Source organism: Phaethon lepturus, unplaced genomic scaffold (genome assembly GCF_000687285.1).
Source record: "Phaethon lepturus isolate BGI_N335 unplaced genomic scaffold, ASM68728v1 scaffold15509, whole genome shotgun sequence".
NCBI classification, from domain to species: Eukaryota; Metazoa; Chordata; class Aves; order Phaethontiformes; family Phaethontidae; genus Phaethon; species Phaethon lepturus.
Window position 1 is genome coordinate 33,076 of NW_010565652.1, and position 12,419 is coordinate 45,494.

The 12,419-nt window shown below is 39.0% G+C and overlaps 1 protein-coding gene across 1 annotated transcript in view; it reads right to left on the minus strand.

The window, feature by feature from the left end:
* The window catches only part of LOC104627139 (supervillin-like), a gene marked incomplete at its 3' end in the record, with an annotated part of 39,784 nt that extends 28,484 nt beyond the window's left edge, over window positions 1-11,300 (minus strand). The window contains exons 1-4 of the mRNA XM_010295254.1: window positions 11,238-11,300; window positions 5,985-6,076; window positions 530-587; window positions 265-416 (exon numbers count right to left, since the gene is read on the minus strand). Coding sequence (XP_010293556.1) covers window positions 265-416; window positions 530-537 — 160 coding nt within the window. The remainder of the gene's footprint in view (window positions 1-264; window positions 417-529; window positions 588-5,984; window positions 6,077-11,237) is intronic.
* Between the last annotated feature and the right edge of the window lie 1,119 nt (window positions 11,301-12,419).

The window sequence follows — 12,419 nt, forward strand, 5'->3', positions numbered from 1 at the left end:
TGTCTCCAAAAGCACTTACAAAGGATTAAGAACTGTGTACTAGTTATAATTCTTGAAGAGTCTCATATCAAATTATTGTTGTTTTAAAACAATATGGATAATCAACCTTTTTCAAGTAAGAAAACCAGAGAATTAAAAGGCAGGTTAAAAAGAACCCTGACCACAGCTCTTCTATAAAACTCCTCTCCATGTACTGCACAAACGATAGGGTAGTAAACACGAAGTAATTCAGCAATGTAAGACTCACTGATATATACTACTTACCTAAGTGGGGACTGTATGGATCGGTTGCACGCATGTATCTTGGTGTATCTTCCTCTAGTAAACGATGTGTGACGGATCCTGGACAGTTTTGTAGAAGCATAGGTTGTGCGTCATTTTCAATTCCCTCTAAGCGTCTAGCTATTCTCTCTTTTCTGAAAAAGATGTGAAAAGTGTGTAACCAGACATTTGAGGGGGAAGTTTCTAAGAGGAGGTAACAAAACAAGCTGTGTGTTTTGTTTTACAGGCCAAAGACTATTTTTTTTACCTTTTCATTTCCAAAAAATCTTGGTTGTTTGGTTCAAACAGTTTTCTTAATTCTGAAACTGAGACAACAAAAAATTATACAGTTTGTAAGCTACTAAGTTTCAGAAACTCATAGAAACTAGCTAAAATGCTTTAGAATGAGAAGGAACAGTCAAAGTTAAGAGGTTTGAAATAGCTTTTATCAGGGAACAAGCATTTTCCTCTTGTTTTCCTAGTTTATTAAGCTTCTGTGGTTAGAAGTGCAGTAGGCACATAGGTGTAAACAGTAAGAAGTCCTCCCCTCCAAGTACTCCATGCTAAGCTAGAATCTGCTATGCCATCCTAGCAGTTTTCAAGATCTAGTATAAAGTGGCCAAGTTGTATTTTGATTAGCTGAGGTCAAGCTTACATGCTATAGTAAACCATTTCAAAATCAGGTAGTATGGAATTACTGCTTACCCTGTCTACACAAAGGTTGAGGACTGACTATGTTTAAAGAGAAACCATGTCCCCTATTCCTTACTCTCCTCTACTCCCTTATATTGCGCAAATCCCAAGAATCCCAGTCACTCATGGTTGGAGTGAAAACTACCGTGTACCCTCATGATATTCCTGCATGGTTAATTACTTTGTTGATTTTCTCTTGTAGTTTCAATTGGACATACTTTCCTTCTCTCCCCCTAAACTCTTTGGTGGTGTTACGTGCTAGTAGACAGCTGTGACAGTTCACAAAATAGTACTGAACCAACAGGAGGCATGATAGATGAAGTAATCCCTATATATATATATATACACACACACATATGTGCACAGTTACCAGTGATGTTTGCAAACCACACTGGAGCAGTGAATGCTACATAAACAAGTGTGGTGTGACTTCTTACCACCAGGAAGAGAAACAATCCAAGCTGTCAAATGATGCAGTGGACTGGGGCGGCGAGAGGAGGGTGCCTAACAAGCCCTCTCCCCGCACATCCCATATCATTGCCTTGGCAAAGATGTGGTACCAAAACCTGTGTGTGCTTAGTTTGATGCAACGTACCTCTAGGGTTCTGATCCTGTTGACCCAGGGATCAAAAGTTAAAGCAAGCTTAAGTGTACAACCTGCTAAATCAGCCCTAGATTGCCACCACAAACACCTGAATGAGTCAGGATTGTCTAGCCTGAATGTGTAGTAGATGCTCTTCCACACCACTGCAGAAGTAAACCTATCAGCCTTTTTCCCTACCAGACTTCATCGCTCTAGATACGTAGAAGATAAACATTATTGAAACATCACCTTTTGAAGATAACATGCACCTTCTCTCCCTTTCCTCTACTGCAAGAACTCACATGCGTAGCTAGGTCAGGGTTTCAGTTTAGCTGACACATATCCAGGAAGTCTGCTGTAGTCAATACCAGTGCTCATGCCTCATAAATACAGATAGATACTATTGACATTGGCTGTCATATCAACCTTACATGCTGAAAAGCCACTGGGACTCAGGTAAAATGTCCTGGATCAGCAAGAATTAATACATTGTGATCATGGCTACTCAGAGAAGCAGATGAACGAGGTATGAATATAGCGTCTAAGGCTACAGATGAGTGCCTACTGAGAATGCAATTAACAGGGGCAAGAAATCAACTGGGCCACTCTCCAAAACAACTCCTTTAGTCTACATTTTTACAGAAAGGAGATTCAAGCTATCTGCTTCAATTTCTCAAGCCAGGTTAGCTCAGATTGTGATCATGCCATAAGAAAAATCTTATACATACACATTTGATGCAACTAGGAGTGCAGAGTAGCTACTTAACAGTGCTAACCCCAAGGAACACCTCTTCCTTGTTCACACCTTGATGCCTAGTTCCAGCATCTTGCAGCAAAGCAGATTGAAGCCTACACTGCTGACCAGGTTGACAGTGCAAGAGAGCCACTGAAAGTCAGCAAGCTCCAGGCACAGATCTCTGGAGACGGATGGGAACTGGACTTGGCCAATGCAAAATTTGCATCCTGAACCACCACCAAAGCAAAGATAAGCCCTTATGTTGTGTTTTCATTGACTTTTCTCTCAATGCATGAGCAGTTCCTGCTGCTGCCTTGTCTACTCAAGCTGTGCTAGCATGGAACTGTATTAAAACAGAGAACTTATCCATATGAAACCAGCCTTCATCTCACATTCACACCAAAGGAAACGATTTCTCAGAAATACTTTGCTCTCACCTCTGCAAAATCTACTTCTGTTTAAGTTTGTTCCTCTGTCTATTAAGAGTTTTTCTACTCCATCTGCTGGCTATACATACATAAAATGGTCGAAACAAAACCCATAATTGTTCTGCCACTTCAGACAGGTCAAAGGCCTTCACAGCTCACAGTTAATAAAACCACATTCCATCCAAATCCTGATCATTTTTCTTCCCTAGTCACCGATTTATACAGTCCCTAAAACCATCATCAGAGAGCAGGTCTTTTACACAGTTTTAATAAAGCTGTAAAGCATAGCTTCATATACTAAAGTCTTCTCCTCCCACCCACCCCAAAAGGAAATTTGACTATAAGTTGTCTGCATACAAGAAATGTGGAACATCCAAAGAAATCCCAGCAGCATTAGCTCAACATGCTCTCACTACATGCTAGCTGAAGTTCCAGAGATTCTACTACCGCTTTGCAGTCCTAAAAAGAGCACTGGCTTCATGAAGCATCTCTCCAACACCTTCCCAAACAAGATGGGACAAAAATAGCATGGGACTACTCTATACTGCCTTACACTTTTTCCACACTTGAGATTCCAGACAGTAATTTCAGCTACGTTGGCCAACATCTGCAGAGCTTTTTTATGAAAGCAGTTTAAGCAATATTCTTCTTCTGAGGAGGTAGGGAAAAGAAGCACAAAAAAGCAAAAAAAACCCCACCAAAAAACAAGAGATAAAATGCAGGAAGTCTTCCACTCTAGTGATTTCTTTTTGCTGAATAAAATACTTCAAAACATGAAAGCCAGTTGGAGAAATTTCACTCCCAAGGACATTGGTTAGCCCTTGCAAGCTTAGGTGATCTGGTTTCTCTTTTTTAATTTGCAATTTCAATATGTTGGTGCCAATTTCCCATCTGTTCATGGGATGTTTTTCCACATGACCATCAGAAACTACACCATTTCAAAGACACCCATTACAGCATTAAAGAATAACAACACTTCTACCTAAAAGGTAGCACAAAGATCTGATTTGGCACACAAGAAAAGACTAAGAAGCTTAAAATAATTAATTTCACAGTAAAAGCTTATCTAAGTTACTTCATGCCAACATACTTTCTAAGCACTATTGGTCAGTATAGTTAAGGGCAACAGGAAGAACAGCCACAGTCCCAGAACAGCCCTGAACTTCAGGCTTTATTTTAGGATGTTGAGCAGGGTGCTATAGTAGGATACCCTCTAAAGTAGACTGTCAAGAGGCATCTTAATTTTGGTAACTGTAGACCTTCTGAGCAGAATTTACCTTCTAATACCGGTAAAGCAGTATTGTTCCATGTCTCGTCCCAGAATAAAAAAACCAAAAAGTACATTTGGAGTGCACCTCATAAAACTGTTTAAAAAACTCCTTGAATTAAGGTGAAAGATTTCTTACAGAATTTGGAAATCTTTCAGAAACATTTGTTATAGAATATAAATATGTTTTTGCTGTAAGTCCTCTTTGACAGCAGCAGAGAGGATACATGTGGATAAAGTTGGAGGCATGTGACAACAGTTTTATTTTTAAAATACAGAAGCTGTAAAAACTAAATCAAGCCTTCCAAAAGTCCCTAGTAGAGAGTGAGCACATGTATTTGTAAAGCCTGAATAGACATAGATCAAAAGTTTACCTGCCAGAGGCTTAATTTCTCAGAGATGTAAGTAACCATTGCAACACAGGTGATACACATTTTTCATTTTGAGGAAAATTTAACACAACAGTGAAGCCTACCAGCCTCATTCCTATCCCTTCCTCTCCTCACCTGGAAAGATGTTGGTCTACAAACCAGGTTGGAGAAACATTTATCTTTCGTTTATGCTAGCAGATGCATACTAACATGTTCAGTGCTTAACTGCAGGTAGCAATGTGCAAGACCAGCCAGACTCTTCTGAATCTCAATTCAGTCCATATCAGTTGAAAATTAAATATATTCCTCCAATTTTCCAATAAGTGCAAATCTGGATCAAAGTTAGGCTCTAGATGGGACAAATAATCTGGATTTTGAGAAAGTGTTTGGCCTCAAGTAGTCCCCTCAGGATGTAACCATCACTCCGACTGCTAACATTTTCTTAAGTCTGGTACATGCCAAATCTGATGACTTTATTACAAGAATAACTTCTTAGGAAATAGACACATCTTAGAAATTAATTCACTGAGAAGCAACTTACAGAGAAGGTTTCTCAAGTAAAGGCTCTCACAATTAACTTGTTGGCCAGCATAATTGCAAGGCTAAGTATATGGAATAATGAGGGACTACGTGTTCTTACTGACTAGTGCTCTCAGGAAGTCTGTATTGTATAAATGCATATCACTCTATTCCATCATTGTGTCAATGAAGTCTCTTTCTGAACATCTATAATGATTATATTATAAAAGCAAGCACATCACTTAAATATCACTTAAATGTTACACTGAAAAAAAGGCTCCTTTCTAAGGGAACTCTGCAACAAATGACATTGTAAGAGCAAGCCAGTTCCTTTATGTTGGAATTAGTGCATCTAGCCTTGTAGTTTCTCTGAAAAGGGTAAAATACCATCAGAACACACATACAATTTCAATTGAAGTTCTGAGATCCACAACATCCCTGAATGAAGGGAACATGTTTATGCCAGTTACACAGAGTTCTTCAGTCAAATGTCACCCTTTACTGGTCAAGAACTATTTCCAAGCAGATTGTGATTTCCTCTAAATAATTCAAGAGAATTAATTCTCACCTCTACATCAACTGTGTCAAAAGATAAAGATGGAACTGCTGTTTTCTTCATAAGTTATTCAGACTAAGACAGAAGTTTAAAAAAAACAAACAAAACCATAAACCACCCCAAACCGATATGTAGTGCAGGTCTTTCAGCACGGAAGACTAAAATTCAGTGTGTAGTCAGTTGGCCGTGCAAGCACAGTGATTCTACCAAACCACTGAAGGGGACTGGAAAGAGCTATGACCACAAACCATGTCAATACCTCTGAATTCAGTATTAATCTAACTGTACAAAGAAACCTCTCTGAAATTTTGAATTTCAACTACTTCTTAACCAATTGGAAACCAGGTAAACAAAGCTGAACTTTATGAAGCAGGGATGTAACAAGGCCTTGAAAAAGAGCATTGCAGTTCATCCCATTTCATCCCCTACGCATACTTCACAGAGAAAAGAAACCTCATTTACAAAACATCTGTGCTTAAGTGATTTTAACTGTGCCTTGTACTTGCATAGACTAAACTTCACATGCTGTTAAATTACCACTTGTGTTCATAATGTGTCTCCCTTACCTACCTTTTGGAAGTACTGCTAAGAGATTAGCATCAATATCCTTTGTGCTGTTTGCAAGTTCTTCTTTATCTTCAAATGAGAACTCCTTCTGAAAACTGAAAGCAACATCTGGTTTACAGAACTGTGGATGTTTCTGTTACAAATCAAATAAAGCTAAAATGTAACCAATTTACTGCAAGATAGTCTAACAGAGATACCAAAGAAAATATTTTCCATAAGAATAAGAAATAACCCCAAGAAACTCACAAAGCCAAACCTAACATAATTTGAAACTTGTTTGGAACTGACTGTGACACATTTTTGCATTAAATTACTGACTGGAGACTGCCTTCAAAATGCTCTACTAGCAATTACATTTCAAATAATCTATATCAAATGATTCTCCATAAATATTAAAACGTATTTCATCAAATGCAGTACTGTATGTACACTCCACCTCGAAGCCTTCTGCATGACTGCCCTATTGTTACTGTACTGATCTCTGGATCTTATCTGGCTTATTATACACCAATATGAGCAGCAGATCATTTGGTTTTATACTTTGTCTTTTCAAAACAGCAAAAATGCTCACTTAGATGAAACAAAATACTTTAATTATGTTCATTAAGCACACAAATTCTAATTGTAAAATGTAGGTGTCATAATAGTCTGAAGTAGATATCAACTGTCTACAGAGACTTTTTTGGAGGAAGTGTTCCTCCTTGTGGGTAAACAAAGTGAGATTTTTCTCTCCAAGTATTAAAAATAGAGATGGAACTGCTGTATTCTGCCATTATGGCTTCTAAACTATCCCAGATGGGCATAAGAAAACTTATACTAGTCTTAAAAACTTTAGTAAACTGTGTAGACAGGTGTAACAGATACAAACCCCCAGAGTGATCCTAGGCTTTTAATTTTTCCACAGTAGTGACATGCCATAGAACTTACTCTCATTCTGATAAGACAATCTGCACGGCCTTACTGTTGGAAAATCCTTCCTTAGGACAGTTTTTAAATGGCTTTTTAAATAACTGAATATCCTTTCATCAAGGGTATTTGGTTAGAAGAAAAAAAATAGTAAAAATAAAGAAATAATTCTGTAGTCACTATTCTAGAAGAACATTTCTCATGAAAAAGAGTTTTAACATATAATGACTAATAACATCTTACATGAACTCCAAGAAGTTATTTGCTTCTTTATCGTTTCTAAGTAATAGACCTTTTTAAGACATTGAGGAGAGAATAAAACCCTTGAAATGACAATAAAGAAACTGGGCTGTGTCATATTCAGGCACCATGCCACCTGCTGCAAATTGTCTGCAACAACTGCACTTACAGAAATTATTCTGGGTACTGCCAAGAAAAGCAATATTAGCCACTACAGAAAATAGCAAATAGAAGATGAAGAGCTGCAATAAGCTGTCCGTTACAGAAAACTATGTACCCTTACAGGGTGGAAACACTTTAATGGAACTAAACAAAAACCAAAATAAAATAACAAAATAGCACACAGCAGCCACAAGCAAATGAGTGTGTGTGTCATCTGAGACTGGGCAGAGACTCAGGCAGTTAACCACATGTTTCTATATGCCTAACCCCACATTGCCAACACTCAGGATTCTTATTAGCCTCACAAGATGTTATTTTCTTACAGACAGCTTCTGGAGAACCCCTAGGTGGAAAGATTCCCAGTTTCCATTTGAAAGCAGTTTCTACTCCTTTTGGCTGAGGATGAGTTTGAAAAATGTGAATAATATTGCCCTAAGGCTATAAATCAAAACCAAAGTTTATTTTTTCAAATCGATTTGATTGCTTAAGACTTGTCTCAAAAGTGCTGAGGGGTTCAGCTCATGACTTTTGAATACCTGGGCTTTATTTAGCAGCCTCTCCAATTGCTTCCATAATGCCTCTGACAGTGCAGCACCTTAAGTTTCTATAAACATGGGACTCTGTACAGAAAAGCATTCACTCATACAGCAAAATCCTTGTTTAAATTAACTATGCCTCAGTCTCACACGAATTTCTAAGGGTAAAATCATACAGAACCAGGACTGGCAGTAGCCCATTGGTTCTAAAAAGAACTGTATTATTGGATTACTTGTGGATCCTCAACAAACTTTTAAATACTGTAAACTAGTTAGGTTCACTCCTGTCCCTTCCTCCAAACTCCAGGAAGTTCCAGGGACTCTGAAGACCCTCTAAACCCAGACTACATGTCTTTCACTGGATTTCCATCCATTTATTTTTGTGCCAGTGTTGTTGGTTACCTTACTTATTTTTCTTAACAGAAGATTTCCACATCTCCTCAGCTTCCTCAAGGCAGGCGCTCAGTTCCATTGATTAGCTGTAAAAATGTTCTCTACCTATTCCAATTTTAAGTCATCATTTTTGTACGTGGTGACCACAATTGGACAGTCTTTATTCCAGACCTGGGTCTTAGCAGTGACTTGTAAAAAGAGGAATTTAAATAGAGAAAGCATTATTACATGACTAGCCAGATGAATGCTGGGATCTACAACACATTTACCTTTTATATCTACACTGTATTGGTTGCTCAATCCTGCAGGAGAAACTAATACGCCAAGGCTTTGCCTTCATCAGGTGTAAGTGACAGAAAAATTTATCAGCCCCCAATGTACAACTGTGCACTTAGTATTATTACATTACATCCCTTTTCTATTACTTCTCAAGGTCATCCAGTTCTTCCCGTATTTGAGCTCCCTCCTCCTCTAGTACTGAGAGTGTCTTCCAACCTTTGCTCACTGGCAGATTTCATTAAAATTCTTTTAATAACCACAAACTTCTTAACCCTCACTGGGCTCCATAGCATCCCAGGTTATCTGCTTTATGAAAGTCCCTTCACGGTTTCCCTTATGCCATCATTTTCCATTTCCCTCTGGAAAAGACTGTCAGCTTTTATTCACTTGTTTATTTTTAAATGATTGACTATTTTCATATACTATTTTATCCACAATGGAGAAGTTTTTCCTCTTCAGAGGCACTTTTGCTCTCTCTTGCAAAGCTGCAGGTGGCATTGCTTGCTTTAAATATTCGCACATTAGAAATACAAAATGTTTTAAACCAATGTAGCAATTACATTGCTTTCACTTGCACAGAGAATTCAGAGACAGAGCACTGCTCTGAAGATGATACAGTCAATTCGAGTAATTGTGTATTTATAGATACATATATATAAAATTAGTTCTAAAAATGAAAGTAGGCATATTTAGAACATGTCACAGTATTCAGTAAGAACATTCATTAGGAATCTAAATTGAGTGAGAATGATGTTAAAGCAATTCCAAATAGTTAAAAAAAAAATTTTAAAATTAAAGATTACAGGACACGGCTCACAAGGGTTTTAAAGAAATATGCTCATAAGTAACTCCTCACCAAGACTACCCTTTTTCCTCAAAAGGGATCTATCCAGATCCCTGCTTTATTAGCTTCTCTGCTAAAGGAGCAGTTGCGGCATCGATTTAGTTGCTTAAGCAGAGTCAGCCAGCCAGACTTGGATTGCCAAGTATACTGTACCTTCAAACTCATCCACAATCCTGTTCTAGAAGTATCACAACTACATCTACTCACTTCTGGGTTTTTTTAATTTCTCAAGTCATGCTATAGATTTATGTGCAGATTCCAAGCAGCAGCACCAGTAGTTTCTGCACTTAACAGCTAGACTATGCACATTCATTATTAAAATAATTTAAGGCATACTTGTGTTTCTTGAAACTAAAGAAAAGAATTTAGAAGTTTGCAAGAATTCTTTCTTCTTAAGTCCCTGTTAACTCTGGATACTGAGAAAGGAACTTCTCCTTTGCTTGTCTGAAATACAGGCTGTGATCATGGTTCATGAAATGCAATCAACAGCATGAGGTCCCACAAGTTTGTTTTGCACAGTATTTGTGTGTGGTTTGGCCTCAGGTTCCCAACAAACTCATTATACTCTCCAGTGTTCAGAAATTCATATGATTCCTATTAAAACACAGGCAACAATATTTCACAACCTCAATGGGTTTTCTTTAAAAATAATGTATAATGTGGCATTAGTAGAGTATTTGACAGTCTCAGTAGTTATACTCTCTCGCAACTTCCAAAGTAAGTGTGGGCTGCTTCTATACATCAGGGATTCCAGGCTGAAAACTTCATCTGCTGCTGCAGCAGCAGCAGCACACAGTTTCTAAATAGCTGTCCCACTAACCTAGTTACATGCCCAAAAGCAAGCAGAAGTTTGATCCAAATGCCCCAGGTAACACTGCTCTGCCATCTGGATTAAAGCTATGGGATATACTGAGATTTTGTGATTGAAACACATGCATAAAAATCCACTTGTATACCTGCCAGCTAGGTGCTTGGCGTTCATTTTTCTTCTCTTTACGCTCCAGGAGAATTTCCTTCCCTGGACTCTTACATAAAGGGTCCATTTTACAGTCACATGCTTCTTTACTACTCTCATTTCTACTGTACCCTACCTGCCTTCCATAACACAATGTGTCTTGCACACCTATTCCCTCTACCTCTCTACAGTACCTAAGAAACAACAAGGCAGGGAATCAGGTGTGCTCCAGAAGGTGTGCACTGACTGAAAAGATGCTTGCAAACGTGAGCCTGGGTGCCTAAGGCTGGTGGATTCCTGTGCAGCTGGTTGCTGGGGCAAGAGTCAGCTCCCTGACCTCCTCTCTGTGCCATTATGAATGAGTCCAGCAAGAACAAATGTGGACACCAAAAAGCAGTCCGAGTGAGGATGGGAAGAGAGAGGGAAGTGACGTGTCACCTTGTTTAATTGTATACTGTATCTGCTTACTTATCCTTGTGGAACCAGGCCCTAAGATTGGAGGCAGAAGGCAGCATGGCCCTGCAAGCAGCAACGTCATCTCTCCAGTGTCCCCCTCCCATGTGCTGACAAAGCTCTCTGCATGGCTGTATAATTAATTTACCCACTTCAGCCACCTTCTTCTTCAGACAGATCAGTTTTCCAAGGTGGTTTACTAAATGCCTGTACTGTGTCCGTGCCATGTAAGGAATAATGGGCACTGCAGTGGCAGGAGGCTCAGTGCAGAGTGGGACTCTTCCCTTAGCAATGTCAGCTATACATTTCCACATTACTTAGGAGGCAGTTGGCATTTTCAATACGTGCTCAGAGCATCCACTTTATAGTCATGTGAGAGCACCAATAATCATTTCCCCTCACAAAACCAAACATAGATACAAGCAATGACTGCAAATTACAATCATGCCACCAGTCATCTTCACTGGGCAAGAAAAACTTGACCTTACCTTAACGCTCTCTTCCTTTGGAGTAATCGTGAAGGTTTAAATCTGACTGAGTTTTGTTTGTCAAAATCTGTGAAATGAAAAAAAAAAAAAAATAACCACACCGTATTGAAGATGCTTTAATAAACGGGGAACTTTTAGGAAACTAGGTTATGGTCTCCAATCACAGTCCTTTTCCAGACTGTACAAAGACTGTACAAAGGCCTTCCCTCTAGTCAAAGGAGCATAAGCTGGCATGCCCAAGATGGTGATAAACCAAAGCCTTGCAAAACATGTGTACAGACAGTAAATAAGCATCAACACTTTATGGAACTGACATGTTCTAATTCCAGTATTCATGTTGTAGCACTGCAGTCTGGGGCTATCATTTAAACTCCTTGACTCAGTTTCCCAGCTTATAAAATGGGCAGTACACATGTTTATGAAGCACTCTGCAAATGAGAAATGCCGCAAGTAGCAAAAGCCTTATTGGCTACAGCCTAGCAATACCATAAAAACTGCATATTCACTGCGGAAGTCGGAGATGCCCAGCTAAGGATCTGTTGCAACAACAGTATTACACCATCCATGACAGAAATATTTCTGAAGGCTGTCTACTGTTTGGAAGCTCCCTTTTTTTCTGAATAGTCTTAGAACATGCTTACTTTCAGAGAGGAACATGTGTTTACAGTGAGAGCAAAGCTGTGTCAGATGCAGCCTACTATTCAAAAAGCATGTATTACAAAGCCACTAGTTCCCAAACCTTTGTGAACCATAACAAGCAATGGGCAATCTCCTCTCTCTCCCCCTAGATTTAACTTCTTCATTTCTGCAGTCAAGAGCATCATCAGGGGGTCTCAACAATGACCAGCAGCAAGGGGGACCAGTGCTCTAAGTATTGGATCCCTCCATTCAACAATCAGGATGCTCTTAAGAGACCTTGGAGAACTGCTAGCCAGGAAGCAGGGGAGCACCTGGTCTGTGACTGCTGTTGAAAAATATATGAACCTACTAATAATTTAATCCCAATAGGAAAACTGCTTTCTGTTCCCATCTTATTAAGCCAACTACCCCAAGACCCTAAATTAATAAACAGTTGGTCACTGACACAGTGTTCACTTTATTTTTCAAAGACAGACATGAATATTACATAACCTGCACTTCAGAACAACTAAAAAGCAGCAAAATCCCCTGTACTCCACCTCA